Genomic DNA, 26,481 nt, shown 5'->3' on the forward strand with positions numbered 1-26,481 from the left:
ACATCTGCTGCCGTCACGCGCCGGACGTACCGACGGCAAACGGTGCAAAAAACAGGGAAACCCGCTTGCGCACGTGTGCACACGCAGCGGGTATTAACATTTTTGGGCTACCTTTAATGCACACGTAAAGGTGGAAAAAGGATAGAGCAGTTGGTGTGCCGTAGAACGAGCAACCCATGGGGCACTATGGGCTAGTGAAACCGATGTGAGTGGTCTAAATTGTTGACTATCATTATAAGTTTATTTAACAAATTTACAATCAATCAATATTAACTAACCGACCGAGTACACCCGGGATAAGGTGACCTTTCACCGTTTGGAGAAGGAAATGTCTTCAAACGAATGTGAATTGTACAATAGATTAAGTTACTCTTAGTTGTAAGCAATACGGCCTGGCCGTTTCTGAGTAAATAAAAAAATATTAACTAACAAAAGAAGTTTGCGGATTATCAATAATTTTGCTTGTTTGAAAGGAATTAGATTATATTAATATCCAATGCTTATCCTTAATTAATACAAAGAATCGTAATGCTTGTTTGAAAGGAATTAGATTATATTAATATCCAATGCTTATCCTTACTTATGCAAAAAAAAAATCGTAATGTAAAATGCGATCATCAAGATGATTTTTATTACTTTCCAGTAATTCAGTCACGTCACAGAGCAGTAGAAGCACAATAATTTCTCATCGTGTCCGTTTGCGTACGAAAATCACACATTCCACTACAAGCCATAAAAACTTTACGTGCGCAAGAGAATGTCATCAGGCGAGGTGGTACATTTTATCGAAAAAAGGTGTAGCTCCCGCTAACCATTCTCGCACGGGAACCAGAAACCCTTCCGCGCATCAACTGCGGTCTTGCCACGCAAAGAACTTTTCCCCTCACCAAATAGAACAGCCAACGGGTGCCGTGTATCCATCAGCGGTTTTGATGCCGATACAAAATGCAAAACACATTAAACCCCCTTCGGTGATACATGGGAACTGGTTAACGCCATCATCATCCTCGCTGCACGTCGTCATCATCATCGACGTCAATCGTTGTTCGAGGTTTTCTAGCTGCTATACATCACCTACTGCCAATACCATATCGGTTCGGTAGGTTGACGCCCGTACTGCCTTATATTGTCATAAACAGAAACCTCAAAACCAGTAGAGAATTGGGACCTGTTTTTTTTGGTACCAGCTACTGGGCGCCTCCATGGAAGTCCAATGAACCGGGCACGTTACACGGTTATGCCGTCGCAGCTGCATTTGCATCGGGAATGTGATCAGACACCGTATGCGTGAACGTGCAGCAGCGATCGTGTAGCTGCATTTGACAAACTCCGTTGCTGGGTGTGATTCGTCCCCGATCCGGCCAACCGGTCGCCCGTGGAAAGAAATCGTTGAACTTTTCGAACATGAAATGGTAGGAAATTACATACGACCCGCACGAAACGTGATGCAATTAGGGCTTGGTTTTGGGAAATGAATTTTTCGGGCCAACGTATTCGGGTGGCCGTGCTGGATGAATGTCTTCTGGAAGAATGTACCTTTTGCCCAATTTATCCCCCCCCTGGGTGGGGAAAGCCTTTTTGGGGGGATGAGGAACGGTGTTAAAATCTTAACATGCTCTGTATTGTTGAACGATAAAAAGAACATGCTTTGTGAGGTACCGTTTATAGCTGAAGCCACTTTGCTTGATTTGAAGTGCAATCGAATTTTTTTATATTTTTTTAAGGGTTATTGTTCTCCATTGAACTGGAAAGGACACATACCTCACTTTTACCACGTGACACACAGTTCCGGATGTCGGCCCCGGTGGGATCGAGTAGCATGGAGTCTTTCTGCAAGTAAAAATGGGATATAATATTTCATTAGAACATGATTTCCATCATTTTAGGAAAAAAAAACAGAATCCCTCACTCACAATAAAATCTCGTTTTCAGAATAGATCCGATTAGAATTAAATCCAAATGAAATAGTATAAAACAAATATTCAATGTAGTTCAATAAACACCTCTCAATGAAAATTGTAATCAAAGGGGACATTGTTTGAATGGGTTTTTTTTCCAGTTTTCGAAAAATTGGCATCAATCAAAACCATTCCTAACAATACACTACTATTTCAAACTACAAAGAAATTACACAATTGATATTTTTTTAATTCGTTCCATTCGTGCTGCAATTTCATAAAGGGACACCTTTCAATTCAACTTGATGGTTTCGCATTGTATTACACTAAATGAAGGAAAAAAAACACGCACAATTAGCTTTCCGAACAGCATTCCGGTCACCACAAAAGCATTTTATATGTCTAGAAATATTCAAATTAATTAGCACCCCAACAGTTGCCCCATTGTCCCCAAGTAAGTGTCCCAAAAGCCTGGCATCAGATTAAATCTACCGTAGCCGTGGCACGGTGGTTCCATTGGAAACGGTAGCCACCAATTTTCATTTGTGAACCCAAGCTCATTTCGTTCACCACAGTGCGCCTAAGCTGCACTTCACTTATTACCCCGGCCAAAAAAAAAAACGGGCACACAATCCGATTATGAATTCCGACACAATAGCGCCACAAAATCTGATTTAAACTAAGAACAAGGAATCCCAGTAACTAGCTCACCATCGCATTGTGGGTAATGGGTTGTGTTCGGTGGGTGGAACGGACGTTGCGCTACCCCGGGAGCGTAGGCAAGTAAGCACCATTTTAGAAGCTTCCATTGATCCTACTTTGGGCGCAAAAGGTACGTTAGCCTAATATTTTGCAGCTAATTTCATTATCCGGCTGTGCTCGAATTACGAAAAAACAAGAATACCCAAAAACCGGCAGTCGGGTAAGCGTCCGTGTTGGTAGAAAAGCAAAGCCCGCAACTTCAAGATGCAATATTTCGATTTTCTAATGACACAATTAGCCGCCTTTGCATTGCGACTGGCGCTTGACCTTCGCCAGAAATTGGTCCAAAAATCCCACCACATTCAGATGGGGGCCTTTCGTTGTTCTGATTTTTGGTTTCTCGTTTAGACTCGTGGCCTAAACCCACCAACGGAAAAAAGGAAGGTTTTTGCAAGCTCAGTACAATATTCTAACTGCGCCCTGTTTCGTGGCCGGAATGGAACAGGGAAAAGGGTGAGGATCATCGTAGCAAATGGAAAATTAAGTCTTTGTTTTAAAGAGTGGTGCCTGTACCGGGATGCTCTGTTTGCGCCGTGTCTGGTGCTGCCAAACATCGCCCCGTGGGATTGTTGCTCGAAGGTGACGCACCATGCCGGCTCGTATTGTAGGGCTTATTGTTGGGAAATTGAAATAATTAAATTGAGATCTCTATTGCACCGAAGCGGGCGTATTCGCCAGAAAACGGGTCGATGCCAACTATTCTCATTCTGGGTGGGGTGTTTTTTATAGATTGGTACAAGAAAAAGAGTATGGCTAGTTGTTTAGTGATAACCTTCCTCTTTGTCTCACCCAGTTGTCGGGTAATTTGCGTGGTAAATACGAAAAAGATCCACAGGAAAAGATCCACAAAGAGAAACACTTACTGAACTAACTGTATGCAAGTCTAAAGCCAACATTGTACTCATACATTCCATCATACATTTTTGAAAAGCATAAAAAGAAAGTTTGTCGCTTATTACGCAGGTATGCTTTGTTGTGCTAGCTATCTCCCCAGCAGCATGATGGACGTCGCGCGTGTTTTGTGTGGATGAGAAAAGTTTCTATTTTCAGTTGATGGGCTTTGAAGTTGAGCGTAGAGAATGAATTGTTTGTTTGCTGGCAACACATGAAACACGCTCATGTGCGTATGTCGTTGAAGTTGACGTACACGTGCTCGCAGGAGTGGGTGAATGGGTGGGCAACTTGATTGATTTTCCATTAAACCAAAGGAAGATGGTTTCAATTCGATATCGATCTTGGCACACGAGAAAGTTTGTTCTCCACTTATTCGTCGTTAGGGAAGGGAATTTTCTGTTCCGCTGATGGCACAACGTTTGTAATGTAAGCTATTGTGTGTGACGATTCAGTCATAGCAGTTGGTTACGGGTTTTGCTCTAGTAAAGAGGTTCAAAATGTTGTCTATAACAACAACACATATATATCAAAAAACATATTTTAAATTCTCAGCATTTCTGTAAGCACAAATCTATTGTTTGCAGTTTTTTTCGTTTTAAAGACTTCGATTCCTACACTTCAATGGTGTGTCATAGTGAAGTATTAAACTTTTCATCCGAAACTCGTTAGCTGGCCATCATCTGCTAAGATCATTTAACTTAAAGAAAAAGTGTCCATCCTTCTACGGTAAAAAAAGGGCCAGCCTTAGATACAAAGAAAAGCGGAACAACAGATTCATTCGAAAGTGTTCCAGCGAACACGGTTGCCCTCGCCAATGTCCAACCACGATGGGAAAGTTGATAAGATTTCATAACGGTTTTATTGGATTATTGAGAATTATAGTTCCGCATCGGAAGAGAAGCTGAAATCGGAACACCTATCGCATCCTAGTGGGAAAATCGTAAAGCCGAAGCATCCGTTGTAGTCGGTTGGGAGTTTTTTTTTTCCATCCACAGTCAGCTGACGTATAAGACCGGCTCCGGAGCGAAAAGGAATTAAAAATTGATCAGTTTTGCTGATATTTTTCAGCATATAAAAGAACCAAAACGAGAAAATGAAAAATAAATCAGCTCCACAATATTGCTACGAAAGGCAGGCCATGGTTGAAACGAGTGTCAAATCGTTTTGTTCAACTTCGCCGTTGGATTTATAACTAATGAAACCTACTGTTGGTAACGATAAAAAAAACGAATCAACCGGGTCGAGGGCACAAGGCGTTTGAAAGTGCAAAACGATGGCAAATGGATGTCATTCCTCATTGCTTCGTTTGGATCCGTTGGATTCCATCCCTCAGCACGGGCCGTTCGACACAGCGGATCGTCAAAGATTAAATTACTAAAAAATGTGCCACAACGCGCATCGGTCGGTGGGTTGATTTGGGAGCAAATCGTTCATGAACCAGAACCTACCGAGTGTGTTTTGTCGCTGCTGCTCTTGTCATTTTCTTCCGATGCGTAAGAGGCTTTATTGGAGACATTTTTTCCACCTCGACGAACGCTCGATTGAGTGGTTGAACCGGTGGTGGTAAGGATTTATTGGATAAGTGATTAATGGTTTTGCACTCGAAAAGCGACTAGAGATAGATTTAATTTCATTACACATTTTTGTACTTTCCATCACGGTCGGTAGCACAATTTTGAAGATTCTTTCAAGAAGGATAATCTAACAGGGATGGTGAGGCAAATAGGGATGGTGAAACAATTGGAAGATAATTTGCTGATAATGAAATTGGGTATTGATTGAAACGAAAAGAAAAGAAAACGAAGGATAAAATTTCTCTCAAATCCAACTATCCATTCACAATTCGACGATGGTGTGTATCGGAGCTGGTTGTGGTTGCGTACTATATTTAGCTTAGATTGAGTAAAGTGTGTTCTAAATTTATAACTATGTTTGCAGAGTTATCTGAGTAATTTAATACAGATGTTAATTTTAGTATCTTTTTTTGTTTTTCAGATGACGACACATCTTTATTATTTTTGATAAATACTTTAATTAATTACTTTATTTATTATAAAAATTGATCGAAGCAGCTACTAATGAATTTTAAATACAAAGTATTAGTTAAATTTAAAAAGCCATGGGTCTTATCTCTTGATATGGTATGAAACATTTCGTAAAATACTTAGTAAAATATATCATAACTTGGTATTGTTAACACAAAGCCACACATATAACGCATGGCGGATAGAATATTAATAAACAACACACTTCTAAAGCGAATATTAGATTATTGCGATTGTTTCTTCAGTTCCGAACGCCACCATATCACACGCATCGCACCGTATCCAAGGAAACCTCGCTCCAGGAGCGCACCACATACATCCACTCAAGTAGCTATCGCTACTTCTTGAGTATAAGCCGTACCCAAACTGTCGTTCCCAGCGGTCCCTATGGCAACCGCTCCAAGTTGGCTTTATTTAATTTGATTTAATTAGTTCCCACTTTTGGGTGAAACTTTATTTCGAATTATCGAGCAAACGAGCGACAACTTTCTACGATTCCATTCTACCTTTCGTGGGATGATTAAGAAAAGTCCCAGAATCGTGTGATATTACTGGATGGTAATGCTTACCATAAGCATATGAACGTGGGTGTTGATGCGCGGTTGGCATTGATATGTTTTCTTGAGAGGGAATGTTGTTGTTGTTAGTTATGTTTTCGACATTTGCCCAAAATCCTGAACGGTGCTGATTTTCAAAGAGACTGTTACGAATCGCTTTCCATGCATGGCCTTTTACAGCGCCAGAGAACGGGAATATGCGCGATAGATGAATGGCAGTAGTTTTGATAGCTGTACAATGAACGAAACACACATTTGAAAAGGCAGTTAAACCTTTTCCCTGCACAAAGGTTTTCGTGTGTACAATTGGTAAATTGGCCCAAATGCTACCTTCGAATACCTCCGAATGGGAGAGAAGGAAATTAATTCAATTTCGCTTTTAATTGCATTGCTTATTATATCGTATTTGTGTGTATGTGTGTGTGAATTCTTTAGTACACCTTTTGCCCAATGGCCCACCTCCGGGAACATAGATGCGCAGTGAATATGAAAGTTATTTCTCCAAAGGTGGTTGTATTCAATTTTCTCTTTTTGCCGAATTCCTTTGCCATACCAGAAGCTCGATTCAGTTTATTTGTTGAACTATGTATTGTTCCGTTCCCTGCTTCTCTTCACTTTGATTTGCGAAAAACATCCCCTATCGGTAAGTAGGAAGTATTGCTAACGGAATTTTAATTCTTTCGTATCCTGCTTCCAGTAAGTCCGGTTCGTTTGTCTAAAATTGAGTTCCGTCTCTTAGGCAGCGCTAGCGTACCGGGATATCTTGGTTTTTTTTGCACATTGCCCAACGGGAACATTTTCTTCCAGCGTGAGCATGCACAAAGGTAGAATAATTCCGACGAAACCGCAACACAACAGAAACACCCCGTACCCCAACCATGGGGTTGTGTTTTCGTTGTGGTAACTGCTGCTGCTGTTCCTGCTGTTTGTAAAATGCCAATTTACAAATCCCATCCCATTCCAATCATTGGACTGGCCACCGTCTATTGCCTTAGTAACGGGGTCGGATGGTACTTTTTCTACTTGCCTCCATCACTCATCAGTCTGAGCGTCGCGGTTTGAGTGTAACGGTCGCTTTCGTTAGGGAGAACCGGGCCCGAAATGCAGCCTAGCGTTTTGGAAGTTTGAAAATTTGGATTCGAAACCAACCACCAGAATCGCCCCAAATCCCATGCAAGCAGAATGGAAACACGCTTAACCGCCAATTCCTATTAGACAAACCGTCAATCATTGGCCCGTTGCGATCGGTCACACGGACGAGCAACGCGAAGCTGTCGCTGCTTTCAAAACACGCGAAACCGCAAAATTTGATCATTGGGCTAGCAATTTTGGTCCATTGTTATGGAGCGCTGATGAGATGTGATTGTCATGGTGGTTTGTCAATCGATAGCGAGCGGTCTGGTGAGTTTAATGAATGATGAGAGTATTGATGCTGTGCGCTATTTAATAGCAGTTATTATTTATGAGACAATCATCCAAATATGATTAGAATACCATTATATGATAGCTATTATTATCTATTACGTTTGATATCTCATCAAACTTATCACTAGGAAACACAAAAACATTAACCAAAGCTTAAAAGTAATTCACTGATTGTTGAATGAATCTAAAACAATTTTGAACCAATCAATAAAATTGAAACCATTTAATATTGGGTGGACATGAAAGTATTTAGTGTTTGTTTGCAATTTTGTAGGGAAGTTTGAAAAAAGATTGTACATATGAAATTATTAATTTTCCCAAACTTCTGGCATATTGTGGAATACGAATGAAACGAGCATATTTATGAGCATATGAAGAGTTGCGAATAGCTTCTATAAATGTGAAATAGTTATTATTCGTGGAGTCGTGAATTGTTAAGAAGAAAAATTTCAAACTCGTAGTTAGTCTTAATTTCGGTCCATTTTACCTTCAATGTCAAAGTGAATGTTTGACCACTCAGAAGCAATTCTTAATAAATGATTGTTTTCTCATCCCACCGCACATCACGTTAATAAAATATTATGGTGATGGCAACACTGCCAGAACCACCACAGCTCGAAGCTCGACCACTTTCCTCGTCAGCTTTCGTGCGATTCAGTTCAGTTTTTAATTAATTCATTCGTCGAATAGGGTTTTAAAGGTAAAGGTAAGGTTTAGGTTAGTCTAGATCTGGCTTTCTATGCCTTTATTTATCCGTAGCTGGATAGTCAGTCCTGCGTATGGGGATTTTTGAACTTCTTCCTGAACTAAATAACAACAGAAATCAGATGAAATTTTAAAAACATAGCATAAAAACATAGCATTGAAAACAAAGCATAAAACACATTTTTCCGGAATAAAAAGTTCCACATAAAATAGATTCTTTTTTTGCAGAAAACATTCCGTGAAGTTACTTTTAAAAAATCACAATTTCCTCAAATTAAGACACGATACCTCAAGAATAGATGCAATGCAAGGATGTAATATTATGAACAGGTATTTAGTCAATAAATACTGTATAGGAAATTTAAAATGACAGTTGGTAATTTACCGGTGGTGTTAATTTTTGTAACACGCCGGAAGCTTACTTTTATACCCTTTTCTTGGCTTAACAGAAAATAAGATCAAATCTAACTTTAACTAAACCACCCAAGGCCAGTCTTTCGTTTCAAAACTTTAAAACCTTTTTAATAAATTAGTTTTGCAACATGTCGTCCGATCTATATCGCACGTTCAAATGAATCAATTTATCAGCATAACATCATAAAAAATTCCATCAGATGAAACGATTTAAACTACAAAAGAGCTCAGCCTCAGCCCACTACACCATCGACACCGTCGCGCGGAAATGAAATATTTCGATGCAATTGTTCTAATCGTGCGATATATTTCATTTACGAGCTGGCATTCGCGAAATAAATTTAATTTATTTCATCGACATAATGTGTCTGTTTTTTTTTTTGTTTTGCCTAGTTGTTTTACTCTCCTTTGTGCCCACGGAACGTGCTGCAGGCCCGCACACACATCACATTAACCGGATCTCCACGGTTAACCAGTTAGGATGTGTAAAAATGTGGCTTCGCGGCCAACCACGCATCACACGCAATGGGTAGCCGAATGGAAGCGTGGCCGTTAGTGGGCGAGTCTGCGAGCGTGCGTTGCTGTACCTTGCGCCTTTTGTCGCATATGCATTCCGATTGCCGTGCATGCACATTATGGTGGCGATAAGTGTGCGTCGCGGATGGCTAATGGAGGCATTTTACCGCGTGAAAATTATCACGCAAACGCGTACCCATGTGGGGGTATTGGGATGGTTGGGTTGGGTTGGATTAAATACGCATGGACATAAAGGAACCGGGCGGTGATAATGCTGCCCACCCTCTATGGGGGGGGAGGTGGTACAAATGTTTATGCTACAGCTTCAGCGCGCGTGGCACGAGTAATGGCATGCAGCGTTGCAAAATACCATTCGCCATAGAAATAGTTTCCACCAACGAAGCGGAAAATGGGGAAAATATTTAATTTCTCAAAATTAAATTAAATCCCCACTCATCGGTTAGGTGGCAGGAAGGTTTCATTTCAAGCGCCGTTTGTTGCGGGTGTTTTGTTTTTAACTAGCGTATGGGTATGCATGCTTGTGTGTGTGTGTGTGGGGCCTCTTTTTCTACTTCCTACTCCAGCACGGTTAGTCAGCAGAAATCAGCAAATTTTCAGCTTCCTAAACCTACACACCGCACCACCCGTGCGGGCAATTTATATTTTCATAAAATTTTATTTCATTACTTTCGTTATTTATGACGTGCCGGTAAATGGTGGCGCCATCTTTCGACGGGTGGCAGGAAACAAAAACCCATGGCACGGACCGGCGGAAGGAATGCATTTTGTAAATTGGTCAGTTTTTAACTGATATTGGAATGGGTGCAGCACCGGTGGACTGGGTGTAGGGGTTTGATTAGGATTTTTCTGTTTTCTCCCCCACAGCTTCAACAAATCGGCTCCATCACACCGAGCCGCACGGTGGATCTCATTCGATTCTAATCAGGACGGTTCGTTGCGGTTGGGTGAATAAATGTTCTCATGCCCGGTGCACGCGTGCGAGTGTGCGTGATCATTAAAGCATAAAACTCCCGTTCGGTTCGTTCGGTTTCCCACACCGGTTGCTGTGATTCGCTTTATTCAATTTTATTTAGCAAATACAAAAACCCCTTACGTCGGTTGTTCCGAAACTAGAAACTAGAATAATAATTTATAAATAATCATCGATTTGAATCTCGTAAAATACAACAGGGAGAGGGTTTTGATTTTGTTTTTCCATCATTTGTGGAAAACTTTCGGAAGCTCCCATCGGATTTTCCCATCATTAACCGTGCGGTTAAAAATCCTATGCGCGCTTTTGTTGCCGCATACTTGGATAGTTTTTCTCCTGAAGCGTATTTATTATTTAACGATGAAAAACGTCATTTCTGAGCAATAAATTCACAACTAATCACCTGCGAGAATAGTGCGATGATCGACCATCCGGCAAATGGTTGATAATCCATCATTTTCCGGACGGGAGCACGGCGAGCAGGCCCCATTTATTGGTGGCCATTTTTTGGTCGACTCGCAAACACATTAAGCGTGGCAAATCCGTCACGAAAAAAACATAAAACGGACCGAGCGCAACGAAACAGTTATGCTGTATTAAGCTTCACTTGTAGTGCGAAATGGGAATCGCAAGCGAAAAGGTCACATTTGGCCAGTGGACAGTTGGGATGGTTGAGTGAAACGGGGTAGGGCCTTTCGTTTGGGTGTTTATACTGAAACTTTGAAAGGCTTGATAACACGGCCGAACAAGAAGGTTCGGCAGGACCTGGTTTTTTCTCGCCAATGTGGAATATAACGCAACTACAAATCATTTGACCGGAAATCGAATGTCAGCCCCGGTGCCACGCTATCCTATCCTATCGAATGATCAGAAAACGACGGGAGGATGACAGTTTGTTTACCCAAAACTCGCAAACGGGTCCTGTCCCTGTGACACGTATCGGCTAGATGGTGGCCCATGGCGGCGAAGGATATCAGTGCAGCTTCGGAGCTCATAAATGTTAATCGTTCACATATCATTTATGGCTTATCTACTGTCGTCGTCGTTGTGTCCCTCGTTTAACTAATCCACCCCGTAGAACTCCGTAGCCAATGTTTATGGGATGCTGACGCCTAGGGCGGATTTTCGTTAAGGTCTATTTCTGTGTGTGTGTATGAGCGTTTTTTTTTTCGCTTCCCCCATCTTTACGAAATGGCTGATTTGGCTGCGTTAAAAAAGACTAACGCAGCCAAACGTAACACCAACGCAGTTTAGTATCGTGCCGAGTCATCATCGTCTTCGTCCGGACGGGACTTTCGCCGGACGAGCTGCTTGGGTTGACGCTAAATGGTCACTGCCCTGTTTGACCTCCGTGTGACATGTCGTGAGCAAATCTCCTCAAAAGATCACAATGTTTTCGTGGCTGCTCTGCGTATTGTGTTCGTGTTCTTTTCGGGCGTTCTCTGCATCGGTTCGACAGTTCGATTTCCGGCCGGTGTGGGTGTTGTGTGTATTATTTTACTAGCACATTTCATTTCCTTTGCATGAGAATACAGTAAGCTCTGCAGGTTTTTTTTCTCTCATGAAGAGAATCCTCTCTTCAATGAAATGGGTTGATACTGCGCTGATCTTGATTTAAGGAGCCTTGAGCTTTGGTTTTGGCATCATAACATAGAATTGCGTCTTAATCTTTGCTATTTTACCTGACAGATAAAATGCGATCTTTGGTAATATTCTAACCATTTAGTTTATTTAGATCCTCGTTGATGGACTATTCCACCAAAACTACCCGTTAAGAGCGAATGAAGTCATTTACATTCTCTTACGTTTTCCGTGCATTTATTATTACCAATTCCAATCAGTACTCCACTGGTAGAAAATGTATGGAACGTGTAAATGCAAGTCAGCTGTACTTTAGCCAACAAATGAATGTCACCTTCTTGCATTAAACACCTATCATTTGACCTATATTTGGAAGCTCTCGAAAGCCGATTTGGAGAACGTACGAACGGCTACCAGCGATACGATCAAAATCGCTTCCACGATGTGAGTAGATCGATTAGCAGTAAAATTAAATTCCCCATTCAAATAGCGCACTGGCAGCGGTGCAGCAAAATGCCTGCCGAAGATAAAACACACCCACCCACGTGAAACCATTTTCGTCAACGTATCGAGTATCGATAACGATTCCACAGATGATCTCTCTCTCTTCCTAGCAAATAGCCACAATTGATGGCACCTTCTAATGGTGCGATACTTCCGCACTTTTTTTTATGAACGAATCGGAAGAATCTACCATGAGCAGCGTGAAGCGATTCGCCGGATGACACGTCAAAAGGTGACACGACGCTCCTTACCGTAGCGATATCCGGCCTATGTGCACGATACGGGCCGTGGTACTCTCGATGTACGATGATACGGCTCGAAACCATTAAGCTGAAGTCCACGTTTTTGCCAACCTCCTTTGCTCCGACCGCCACACAGACGTGAGGTGGAATTTGTGAGCGGCATTCTTAAAATGTGCCAAATATCCTGAAGACATATCCACTCGTGCTGGTCTCCCTGACTTCCTAGTCAGTGTATGTGTGTGTGTGCGGGTTTCGGCCATCTTCTCTTCTTCCACTCTTCTTTATTACATCTTTCTGCCTTTTGCTCCCTAATTTCTATTTTTATTTCTGTGGGTTTTCGGAGACCGACCACCCTACACGCACGGGATTTGGTCACGAATATTCCAATCATGACGTGCTTTCGGTGTGGGCACTTTGGTCATACCATACCGGGGTTTTCTGTATTCCGTTTCCACACGGTAGATTTAAGCGCGTTGTCTCTACCGGACAAACGAAACGGGAACGCTTCGGGAGACAAGCTTCTCACCGTGACATTTGTTGGACATTCGGACGACGGTAGAAGATTAGCAGGTCTGGGTCTGGGATGGTGGTCCAGAAAAGTCATCTCCGAAGAGACGAATTGCTGGAAGGTAATTTAATAAGAAAGGTCACTGTCGTTGCATGATTGCTAGTGATGATAGCAATAATGGGATTGTTGATCGCAAACAGCAACGACTGACAAACAGCAACGGAACCAAGAGTATTCCCTTTGCACACTCACCTTTAAACAGTTTAAAATGATAGAGAAATGACTTCGTTCAAGAAAAAGTGAATTGGTCATATTTTATTCAAGTTTTTTTTTATTGGAGTCATTTTATCATTGTCCAAGAAATATTAAACTCCTTTAACGATGCTTTTTTTCAATGATGAACTTTTTCAGTTCCTCGGCTTTTATCCACGTACGAATCTACAGGTTTTGCTAGAGTGTACATTTTAATGGATGGACTACAAATATTAAACGAAACATTACTCCTTTTCGAACCCGCAAGCACCTTTTCCAGCTGATACATTTTCCATACATGCTAACGAATCTGAAAGCAAAAAACCTTCGCTCTATTTACGAAGTTATAGCTCTTTTTTTTACAACCTTTCCAGCATCGTAGCTGCAACCTCAACAGAAATCTCCATGAGCATGAACAAAACAGAGATGACTCCGCGAATAGAAATCCAGACAGGTAGGACACATTGTTAGGACACAAAGTGTAAGTATGAGCGAGAATGGGAAGAAAAAACCAAAATACCCTGTGCACCCGGAGTAGAAGTGAAAATAAAAAAAAAACACGAACGGATAGAAAAACGACATCAGCTGCATTTTAACTCCAGCAGTAATTAATTTAGTTTGCTGGAGAGGAGTTACAAGAATGATCACGTTTGTGTGTGGGTGTTCATGTGGTTCTTCCCAAACCACATGTGAGAATGGTGTAAATCCGTGAAATTTCCACAGGAGATATGCAGTTGCTAAGCAAAAAACCAAAACAGCCAACAAAAACAGCGGCACAAAATAAAAGCGCTGTGGTTGACGAAACGAGAGCGGCTTACCTCATTTTAACGTTGTTTGCAGGAAGGAATTGGAGCGTGTACATGTTTGGATTCTTTTTTCTTCTATTTTATGTATCGTTTCGTTCTTTTCGTGTATGCAATTTTCCACGGTAGGTTGTCCGTTTGGAATGAATCTTGTTACATTACAAATACCTTTAAAGGGGCACACTTAAGACAGGAATGAGATCATACGGTTCGTGTTGTTGGAAAAAAGCGAACTTGTAAGCGAAGTTTTAATGAGGATTTGCTATCTAAGAATTTTAAATTGTTTTGAAAAATGTTGATGAATATGTTCGCTTAACAAAATCTGTTTTAAATGGGATGTTAATGCTTCATTTTCCTGCCTGGTGTACCTTCAGCTGGAATCGATTATTGAAGCAAAATCGATATGATACGATATTATACACAAATAACATTTTAAGCTGCATCGTAGTCCTTATGAGGGTTAATGCCATTAGGGTTTATTTTAGAACATGTAGTTCTTGCATTTATTGATAAAACTGTAATGAATCCCTGTAAAGTGTAAAAGGTCATCCTATCAATAGAATTTTGTTAAAATTGTCTCCTAAAATTATATAAAATCTTCGATATGGTCAAACGAAAATTACTCTACCTTGTTCATTTATTAAATTTCTCTTTAATAACTATATTTGATCCACTGCCTATGTAAATGGTTTCAGTTAAATCCTACGAATACAATGCCAATTACGAAGGATTCCAATTAATAAACTTCTAAAGACCTCCATTGTAGTGAGCCTTCAGATTTTCAACAATGAGAAATTTATCCCGAAAGTAATGTAGATATTTGTTTTCAAATATTGGTAGCAACAAGCAACAAGTAAACCCTTTTATTATTTTTTATGGCCAGTTTTGTAGTAATATTTAAAAGGTTTTCAATTTAAAAACTATTTACAGCAAGGACAGCAAAACAGTCATTAAAAAAACAAATTTACTTGACATAGCCATTACAAAACTGTATTGAAAAATAATTAAACCATAAAAAGCATAGCAAAAGCAATTGTTTCTTAGAATAGATAGGCAATGGAACAATTCATAATACATTAAAAGGGCCACTATTGCCTATCTGATTATTATGAGACGCTAAATGTTCGCTTTTCCAGTGAGAGACAAAAACTAATTTAAACGCTTTTTAATGTGCCATATTGCAATCGTAGCACGAGACGGATTATCGGAATGGACTTGGAGACCATAATAACAGGGTCCAACTATTTTTTTTTAAACCCAACAACAAAACCATCCCCTTAATAACACAATTCAATATCGTTTAGAAATGTTTTTACTTTTACAAAAAAGAAAAACTATCAAACGTCAACTGAAAAGAAGGGAAAACGCCCACTAAGGGATGCTTCCGGTTCCTGTAGCGTATATGCCACGGTGATGTCCTTCCCAAGCGGCACGCGGAATCGCTTTGATCGAGAAACAATATATTTTATCGTCAAATAGCTCCACCACAGGGATTTTTTTTTGTTGTTGTCGTGTATGTATGGAAGCGTGTGGGAAATAAACATGCTGTTCACAAGATGCCTGACGGCGCGAGGCAATGCCAGCGGTTCCAACAAACAGTGTGCAGACGTGGAAAAACAACGAAAACAAAAAACACACTCACGAAACAAAAAACCAAAGTGAAGGAAAAACACATCAATTCCGCATCCGGATACCGGACGTCCTGTCTTTTGGGAGCGCTGGTGGTGATAGTAGTACCACAGGTTGATGTATTTTATTTTTGCTCCTGACTCTAACAACCGCTGGCACTGCAACAAGCGTGGTGCATCGTTTCCCAGCTCTACCGATTGTCTCCCACCCTCCCAAGTGGATAAAGCGATAATCGAAAGCTCCCGCCGAAGTGGAGTGGTAGGTGGTAGGTGGTAGGTGGCGGTGAGGTCAAAACAATTTCCCTCCTACCAAAACTGGTACGGAAATGACTCCATCTAAGCGGGTTGCTTCGATGTTTTATTTTTTGCTCCTGTCTCCACTTGCTCGTTGGCTACACTTTGCATCAGCCGATTTGTCGATGCAGTTTTGCCGTGCCCTACCGCTGGCTGCAAATGCAAACGGTTGCACCCACCGGTGAAAAGGAAAGATCAATTGATTTGAATTCGTACGTTAGTTTCATCACCATAAGGACGACCGGTTCACCTGGCAGCACCTCAGCTCATGTTTGCCGGTGTGTTTTTTTTCCTCCCCGGGGAGGACGTGGTGAGTTTGTTTTTGTTTCATTTCAAAGCATCCACACACACACACACACACACACACACATACGTACACAAACAAACAAACACCCAAAATGACCGCAGAAATAGCTTCCCGCTGGCTTTGAGCGCGATACACTTGCTACCGTGCGTCGCCGGGCGTACGGGAAAACTATTCTGTTTGATGTGGTTTGCAGATGGAAAACTTTACAAAACTGTGCGCTAGAGCTGTTTGCCAGCGTTTGGCTTATCGAGTGATTGGGCGTGGTGCTTGTTGTGATGGAAGGGGGTGAACAAGCAGAAAGCAAACAACAAAAAAAAAACAACAAAAACGGTAGGAAACATTTGGTGAATTGCTTTCCTTCTACGGGCTCACGTCTCCCGGTTCGAGCGAGGTAAAAGGAAAACTATTAATCGAAAAATGCAATGGAAATTCGTTAGATAATATGCGATGTCTTTTTAAGGAGTGGAAACCCTTTCGGGGATGCTTTTCAATATAAATAAATTACTTATATTGTTTTGATAGTGATCCTTTGATAGCGACGAAATAATGGCTTGTTCCTGTTTGTATGACTTACCTCGCATGATGTCATGCTGATGTTTTTCAAATTTAGCTTGTACACTCGGTTCCTGGAAGAAAGAGAAATGAAACGATTTTAGACGATTTGCTTTATCTAAATTATATCAAACTTATCAGCTAATTCGTTAACTGTATGTATTTTATGCTATAATTATTCCGTTAAATTCCTTCAGAAAGGCGTCGTTATTATTAATGTCTCTTATTGAATCGTGTTATATTAAGAGAGCAACAACTAAAAGCAATATAAAAAAAAAACTTTTGGTTCTTGCTGATATACTGCACTGGTTTGTGGGTCTAATTCAAGTTCATGAATCTGGAAGAATCTTTGTATTAAACGAATGGCTCTGAATCTATTCTATACACCAATCATCAAATATTAATAAGTCATGCGAATGAGAGTTATAAGAATCCTTACGAAAGGGCTCTCTTTACTGAAGATTCGTAATTGTTATATAATTTAATTATTTGCTCATGTATGCATCAGTTAAGTACAGACAGATGATTTAATTTTTAAAGTTGTCGATGCCGAAGTCGAAGTCGAACTAACAACAACATTGAAGCGTTGAAATTGCCACCATGATCCTGGCTACCTACTCTCGACTCGACTCGACTCAATTCCCGGTCCGAAATCAGGACCCTGACTTCAATTGAGTTCACATTGGCCTTAAGCGGTCGCTTTGATCCACAAAATTCCACAAGATACCACAACATGCATGCACTTGATAGGCAGATTGATAAAAATTTAATTTATTATTATTTATATTATATTTATATTTATATTTGTATTTATATTAAATAGAAACATAAGAAAATTCTCCTATTTCCAATAAAGACATTCATACAGCATGTGACCGTGCTTTATAGCTTGAAAAAGTTAAAAAAAAAACACAGCCATAAATATTCCAGCAGCTATTCACCGCACCGCTAAGTGTGAAGCAACACCCCAAAAAAACAAAAAAAAACAAACGCTTCGCAAAATCATCGTAAAAACGTTTTGGTGTCGATAAAAAGCACCTCAAGTTCAGTGGTGTTAGCATAAACAGCCGAAATAGACACCAGCGTGAGATTAAAACTCCTCCTCCACCACTGGTTTGTACCTGCCGCCCACCGTTGCTCCGTTACTAAGCAGCTTCATCAACATTCCGGACCACCTTCTCAACACTTCTCAGCCGCCATTTCCATGAATCGATCCACTTCTGACGCACTTAGCACTCGGTCTTCGGCGTGTTTGGCTTTGGCTTCACGTAAATTATTTTCCGCCTCATGAAACCTACGGGCATCAGCCAGGCTGGAGTGGCCTTTCCGGTCTGGCATGTCCAAACCGTGGCCACCGCTCACCACTTACCGGAGGCAATTTGCACGAACTGTGGCAAAGAAGTGCGTGAGAATACTCTTGAAGCGGTGAAGAGCAGGGAATAATGGCAATCATGAGCGAAACAGAAACAGAGACCGAGAGACAAAAACGGCCGCCTAAAGCTTATACCTTCCCCCCCCAAAAAAAAAAGGAACACGGAAGGAAGTGACGGAAAGTCAGGCAGCACACAAAAACCACACAACCGTTCGAGACCGATTCGCACACTTTATGAATTATTTATCTCTCTTTCTCATTCTTGCGATGCTGCCCAAGTTCACTTGCTGCCAGTTTTCGCGGTTTGTTTTAGGGAGAACACAAAAAAAACACACACACCCACAGGAAGAAGCTCCCGGATCCGGTCGTACTTCATTAGCAATTTTGGCTACGCACCCGGTACCCGACCTGAAAACCGACGACACTCCCCACCGCACTGCCGATCCATCAATTGTGATTCCGAAATAAAACACCTTTCGGTCGGAAACATATTAAATATTTATCCAGCGTAATAGACTACCCATCCCCGTACCTTCGGCTATCTCACCCATCCCTCCCCATCCAAGGGCATTCCCGTTAGCGTTAGCGTTTCCCCCGTTGAAGTCGAAGCAGCGCCATCTAGGGAGGAAGCCACGAAACGTCGGAAAAAGGAAACTAAACGCATGAAACACGCTAGAAGCCGGAAAGGTACGGCCTCCTGGTGCTACATCTTGCATCCGTTTTCCGGTTTGATAAAATCTGACAGCTGTTACCGCATTTCCCTGTTCGGCCACACCGTAGGCGCCGAAGGTTATTTCGGGACGCTTCTGCCACAGTAACGGAGCGCAACGGAAGGAGTTATTTGTGTTGAGTCAGTTGTTTCCCGATGTCCTAGCGACTAAGTCAATCTTTATTTCATCCCCCAAAACGTCCCACATTTCGGCCGGGCGATCGATGCTCCCCCCCAAAAATGGTGGGGTGTTTTATTGGGGTGGAGCTTCCTGGCTAGGCTGCGTAATGGATACCTTTGCTACCGAGGATGGACTCCGAGGGTCCTAAAGTGGGTGTCCTAATGTGCTGCAATTAAATTGTGCTACCTTCAGCACAAAATACAACGCAACCCTGGTCGGCAATTAGAAGCTCGATTGTCCCTCCCACGTTCCACGTCCCCGAAAAAGGGTGAGCGTGGTAAGAAAATTGTTTCTCCCAGCAGTGAATACCCGGCGACATTTAAATACAAATAACGTGTGATTGTTTCTGACTGCCTCCGAGAACTGGCACCGAAGCGTTTCGCGAGAAGACAAAGCCTACTTGAAGCTATCTTTTCAGCAATGAAGCTTTTCGATGCTTCTGCTACGTACTTTGCTCGTTTTCGGTGGTACGCATCTCGACGCTGTTCTGTGACCTTGGTGGAATGGTTTCTTTGAAGCGTACTTCAAAATCTTAAGGGAAATTAGTACCTTTCGCGAATCTTCCCCGTTCGTTCGATCGCACCCATCCCATCAAACGCTCGAAGCTCGAAGCTATTCTACAGACATTCTTATCCACAGTTTACGGATCAAATTTCGCTCTTTAACAATGTGCGTGTCCTCGAGCGAGCCCCGGCCAGTATGGTGTTGCGCCGTATTGGAGCAAGAAGGAAACGGAAATGGTAAATAAGCTTGTTGCTGCTACTACCAATACCTGCGAAACAGCAGTATGAGAAGAGGAAAAAGAAAACCGCCGTTGACGACCATCTTTGGACAGTGAGCGTTGCCCGGAAAATAAATTACATTGCGACTTCAAACACCGAACAGACGATGATGCGCCAGTGCGCGAAAGCGAAGAAGCTCTTGAGGAGGACAACTACAGCAAAAAAATGTTTTCTACGCCGCTCGCCGAAACCAACGGGATAATTTAATTTTGTGCCCTTCGAAAGCGTTTACCTGCGCAGCGAGTGTCCCCCGGCTGGAGTTTGGTTTGGTTGGCCAGAAGGTTGTAGCTTCTGGGGATCTCGAAGTATTTCCGCTTTGTATATTGTTCTGCTCGCGCAATTTATCTCTTGTTTTCATATTACGTTGCTGTGTTCTTGGTTCGTCACGTTGGTTTGGTTGATTTATTTCATTTGAAGCTTTATCTCTGTAGAGACAAGTTTTCCCCGTCGTGGGCATTTTCAGTCGAATGCTTTAGTTTGTGGTTTTGTTGTAACATTAACAATATTATGTCTGATTACAATGTGTTGGACAGTTTAATTTTTAATATCAGAAATGGTTGATTAAAACTAATGTTTTGAAGGAATGTGTTTTTAAATTAATCACTCTTCTTCTTCTTTCCACATTTCTGACTTTCCTTAGACTTTTGTTTTTACCCATAACCGAATAGTCAATCTTGCGTATGGGGAAGGGTTCTGATGGGATTTTAGACCGGTATTGTTGTGTGAAGACCGACGCCGCTTCCAATGAACCACCGAGTCGTTCCAACTCAACCCTTAATTTTAGAATTCCTCAATACTTAGTAATATTCGTTTGAGGTAAAAAGAAAAAAATCTTCTTAAAGGACATAACGAATTTTTTTAAAAAGTACCCAGACGTCACCACCGTCTGACGTTTGGAACCGTGGAATGACATAAGTCAGTGAAAAAAAGAAGCAAGCGTAGGTTTCTGGATAACACGTGGAGCACAATACAAAGACAAGTTGTAAATTACTCAAATAAACTGTACTCGGATTAAAAAAAACACAAAACTGAGCTAAACAGTTTTCAATACTCCCAAGTAGGGTGATTATGGCGATAAACTCTTTCATTGCAGATCATGCAAGGATTTTGATAATTGTTGATAATTTTCCATCATCGCCAAGCACCGCACTATCCTTGTAAGCCGATTTCTAGGAAATTTCTTTCGCCATCTCAACAATGAGTTTAACCCACACTGTCTTCTGATATCTACGTGACTGCTATAAATAATGAGATTTTTTACGAACGTTTATCAAAGAGAGAGAGAGAAACCCTGCAGTCCTCTTGAGTTTCATTTACAGCCTTTCGAATGGTCAGTCTAGTGATTCCGGTGAATATCTCAAGAAGAAAGGCGAATGTATTAAGCATTGAGACGGCATTGAGCTGTACAGCGGGGATATACGAATGAAGGAAAAGTGGGAAAAAAACGAAAGCAGTTCTTGCCAAGTACTTCTCTTCTAAGAAATCTTTAAACATTCTCTGGTCTCTTGATTGGTTCACATTTTTTCGCAAGTGGTACACTGGCGTAGTGTATCTGTTTCGAAGAACAAAACCCGTAACGAAACACTAATTGCAATTTATGACAAATTCTCCAGCAACTAAAGTTGTGCAAAAAAAAAAAAACAGGTTCACCTTACCCGTTCTTGAGCATTGCACAATTCCAAGAAGTATGTGAAGCAACCGTTGGCAGTATTTTTGAAGCAGAACTAGGCCACCGGTATAGGAAGTGTGCCAGAGTGCCGTGAACCAAAAACTGAACACTCTCTGCTGGGAAAACAGGGTCCCACGCCCTTGCCGCCATATTCTCAGACAGCATCAGCGTTAAGGCATTTGGCGCTGAATTTACTCCAGCTCTGGCACTGAAGGTGAGTATGACCAACGTAAAAATGATACCATTCAACGGCTGAACTTTTGGTTGGATATTTTTCCACCGTTTATCTTATTCTTGCCTCTCTTCTATTCGACTTTTTCTACTTGAACCAAGGCTAAGGAGTGCAGGCAAAGGAAACTTTCTCTGCTTGATGCCTTGCCTTCCGTTGGCACATCTGGATTATGGTGCTCTTTCGCACTCCAGCTGACAGAAGCGATGAGCAGTTTGAAACGAACAGAATGTGCTGATGCCTACCGCACTGATAAAGCAGCAGGCAAAAAGATCGGAAAAGTCTCTGTCACTGGTCGTAGACTATAATGTCTGCAAGGAAACACGGAAATGGAGGAGCGTGGTGAAAAATTTATTTCAATTTGCTTCCGAAACGCACAGCTTCTTTCACTCTCTTATCTTATCACTGTCAGATCCTTCAAAGTTGATCCTTCGTGCTCATTGTTTTTGGGGTTTCCCCCATGCTTTGTACGCTGTGTGTTCATTTTTCTTTCTCACAAACACTATCACCAATTGGCAAGATGACCGTGTTTTGTTTGCAGGACGAGTTTGATTGTGTGAAATGTTCACCCAACCAGTGTCCGATGCGCTGCTGAACATTTAATCTACGCCGGACATTCTTTAAATAAAAACAGTCAACAGTAAACAAATAAGACTCACAAAATGATAAGACACCGTAGGGTGAACTTGTTGGGGGGAAACATTAAGAAAAATACTCAATTCATTAGGCAGTGACATTAACATATTTTAGCTTCTATCGCACCAAGAGGAAATCAAACTCTCGTGTGCTGATTAAACTGCTGAATGCTGTCGGGTGGGCGAATGTAGATCTGTAAAGACTGTATTTTTATCCGTTGGTCGATAATCGCACCATTAAAGAAAACAGCAGGAACAAACGTCGTGAATCACGAGGAAAAATCGCCCCTTAATACGGCTACAGTTAACTGTTGATAGTCGCTCGGTTCAGGCCAGTAATTCATTCGTTCCGTATCTCTGACGGACATGAAACATGTTCTAATTGAGCAACGGAACACTAAGACGCAATCTGTCTGTCAGTTGTTTGACAAATTAGTAAAAGATTCCCTTGCTCGCGCTTGGCATCGTCGTGACGCGATGTGGAAAAGAAGACAAATTAGCCGAAAACGTCCCGGGGTATCTCTAGGTGTTTGGATTTGCAAATGGGCCCCAAATTGTGTTACAAATTGTTGCTTCTTAATGCTGTCCTAATGGCCTTGGATTGACCTGCTTGTGATTTCGAGAAAATCCAATGTAAGGAATGATTCCAGCAAATGTTTCGAAAATCCTTCAACTTGAACGGCGTAGTTCAAAAACTTTGAACCAAGAAATACTTAAAATAAAATTGATAGCATATACAAATATTTGCATAAACGAAATAGTGCATTAAATACATGCTTCCTGTATGTAATAAAAAGGTTTTATTTACTAATTTTTTTTGGGAGACATTAATGACGGGTTTGGTCTCGATTGCCTTTTGATACGTTCAGCACCTGATAGCTATTAAATCAGATATCTACAGAATATTTTGTATTGAAAATTCAATATACAGACCAGAGCTGATGGTTCACCAACCTTCTTTCAAATCGCATTTTTTTCTTTAGAAGTTTTGGGATGGAAATTTCTGAAATTTCCAACCTTTATTATTACCTATTAATAAATAATCATTATTGTGGAGGTCAGGGTCACTTCTTATCTATGGCTGGTCTATACGATATTTGAAATACTTTATACACAAGACCATTTTGCCATAAAGAGCAACAATAATTAAGAATGTCTTATCGTTTTACTCTTTCTTACTCTCCATCATCCAATTTGTACATGGCTTGAAAATTTATCAAATTGATGGTAGATTGAAAGGGATGCTCAGGAAGAATATGGATGTTCTGGGAAATGTGTGAATGGAGACGCGTTTTTATTTTTATGCACCTTGCTTATCGCTATAGTTCTTTTTCATGTGAATGATATACCGGACATCTTCGATAAAATAAGCTTAATATTTTAAATTTCAGATAAAGTAACTTAAGTAATACATCATTTTACCACTTTGTACATGTACATAGGCCCTGCCGAACTTAGGTGTGCGTTTATTAAGCAATGTTTATTAACTATTAATTAATTCGTCCACCGAGAACGGTTTAACGAGGATCGTTGTTTAGAATTACAATAAACGCAAAGAACTTCTAAATTGGGACATGGACATCGTAAAATTGAACTGACACGAACATTGATTGAATCGCCCAATTATGGCTTTAAGTGGCGCGTTTAGTACCGTATACTGTGTTTCGCGCGAGTTTCGTGCAACATTTGTCGGTGTCTAGATACCGATCGCGGGACAGCAAACGAAATCCTACTTACTACTAGAAGTAGTCCTTCAATAAAGATGATCTGAGCTCTGCTGCGCCTGACCTCTAATGTTTCTATGCCCAAAAGAAGGCAACGCTGTTTGTAGGGTGGTAGCAAGGATCCGTCTGCCCAACCTAGCTTTCTTATGGCGTATCGTGTGAATTTTTTCTGTATGGTCTCAAGTCTTCTTATAGATATCGTAGTATACGGACAAGTCACAATTGAACAGTATTCTAATAACGGGCGAACCAACAAACAATACAGATATTTTAGACAATGTGGGTCATTAAAGTCCCTCGCCGATTTAAACAGTAGGCCTAATGTTCTATTTGCGCGGTTAATAACGTTGTCATAGTGATGCTTGAATGTCAGCTTATTGTCAATCAAAACGCCTAGGTCACACATTTCTTTGGTTCTTGGTATACTGACTCCGTTTATCTGGTAGTCGTACCATTGTAATTGTTCATTTAATTACATTCATTTTATTATACATTTAACCAACCATTATAAATCGCATCCTAGAACCTTGAGTCCGCTATGGGAATCATTATTTAAACTTTTGTTTCTTTTCTTTTGTGTCTTTTACGAAAATATATTTAAAAAGGTTTTGTCCCAATCAAACTGCGCCCCAAATTATATGCATGTGGTAACAGTGCGATTGATTGTAATACGTCGAAAATTACCAAGCCCAAATCATTTCAAATCACTCGTTAACATATAACCAAACATCATGTGAAATGCGCGAATTTGGCACACGCAAATATTACCGACCCTGTCGCGAAAGCACACGCAAATGGAAATATTCAAACGATTTCCCATTAATCCAAACACTACTCATTAGGAAGCAATTTCAGCATCAATTAAATAAACCATGCAAAGCGGATGCTTCCCATTTTACCGAAGCGCGAAGCGATTAAGTGTGCTTTTGCCGGTTTCGGGGGTGGAAAATGTTTGCCACAGGTTTGCCGATTCCCACCGCCGGGCATACTTCGGCTTAGGTTAAAATAATCCCTTATTGATGAACGATGATGATGGGTTTCGTGATGGGTGTTGGCGCGACGGCTTTACACTGTAAATTTTGGTGGCCTGTGTGTACAATCGCACGGCACCACCACCAGCTCCCTATGTTGAGCAGGCGTACCGTGTACGCCAACCCCCTACGCGAGCGAACGTGCGCGCACTGCTGTTGATTCCGCTGTGCATCCGCACTGCTGCTACAGCGCCACACTTTACGAGCGCTTCCAGGTAACTGATAATATGGCAATGTGACACCGGTTCTCATTATTCACCGGCAGGCCCTTGAAGAAGTCTCGGGCACACTGGACCGGGACGGGTACAAGTAATTAAAATTGGCTTCGTTAGTGTGAAACCGAACCAGGTGCAGAAACGGGACCAGGCGTCCGATACGGGGTGTGTGTGTGACGGTATTTCGATGGTGTCCTGATGCCTGCGGAAAGGATTTTGGAAATGAAGGTAACACATACACGCAAGAGCTGGGGGGGTACGGTATGAGCGGTGCACAAAAGGACATCTGGAAAGGTGACGGAAGGGATCGTCACCATCGTTACCATCGTAGCTCATAAGTGTTACCGCAGTATCAACTCACCGTAATAAGTACGATGTGATGATTATTTTCGAACAAACTTTGCTTTCCACCTTTCCACCACCATGAGCAAAGATGATCCGTGCTCAGGAGGGGGAAGGGGGGAGCAAAAGGGTGGATTAGTGGTGGAGTGGTGGGGGGGCGCCAAGTTTCTGGTGGTGGTAAAATATTTACCCGAAATCCCGAAACCGAAACCCTCAAACCATCCGACCTCGATCGTGCTCATCATGTTGCTGCCGGTCGTTGGCAACATCATTCTTATCCTCATCAATCCAAGCACTTCCTCTGTGTGCGTGTGCCGAGCGGTGGCGAGGGGGGGGGAAGGGGGGGAGGGGGCTAAAGGAAGCGAAGGTGACTCCCGGTAACTCCCGGGAAAGCAATACCTGCTTAAGCCTTTTGGGCCCGTCTAATCTCGGCGCTTCTGGCACCTCGTCGACGGTGAGCCGATCCGCACCGAGATTGGCCCAGAGTTTGTCTTCACACGTGCCCTGCACGTGACGCATCCCATTAAATCTTCATCACTGTTTGTTTTATGCCAACGGCAGGACCCGTTTCCGTGGAGGTCGAAGGTGAGCTCTTTTTATACCGTTCATCCCCATCCCCGTGTCGCACTCCACCATTTGCCTTGGGAACAGACCGCCGAGACGGGGCAAAATGGGATGGATTCGGTTTACATCGTTATCGCGTCACAAAACCCC

At 41.7% G+C, this 26,481-nt stretch overlaps 1 protein-coding gene across 1 annotated transcript in view; it reads right to left on the reverse strand.

The window, feature by feature from the left end:
* LOC128305858 (semaphorin-2A-like) overlaps positions 1–26,481 on the reverse strand; it is a 110,222-nt gene that overhangs the window by 18,031 nt on the left and 65,710 nt on the right. Inside the window, exons 3-4 of the mRNA XM_053043477.1 lie at positions 16,901–16,952; positions 1,762–1,830 (exon numbers count right to left, since the gene is read on the reverse strand). Of these exons, the coding sequence (XP_052899437.1) occupies positions 1,762–1,830; positions 16,901–16,952 (121 nt within the window). The remainder of the gene's footprint in view (positions 1–1,761; positions 1,831–16,900; positions 16,953–26,481) is intronic.

Source organism: Anopheles moucheti, chromosome 3 (assembly GCF_943734755.1).
Source record: "Anopheles moucheti chromosome 3, idAnoMoucSN_F20_07, whole genome shotgun sequence".
In the NCBI taxonomy this organism is placed as follows: Eukaryota; Metazoa; Arthropoda; class Insecta; order Diptera; family Culicidae; genus Anopheles; species Anopheles moucheti.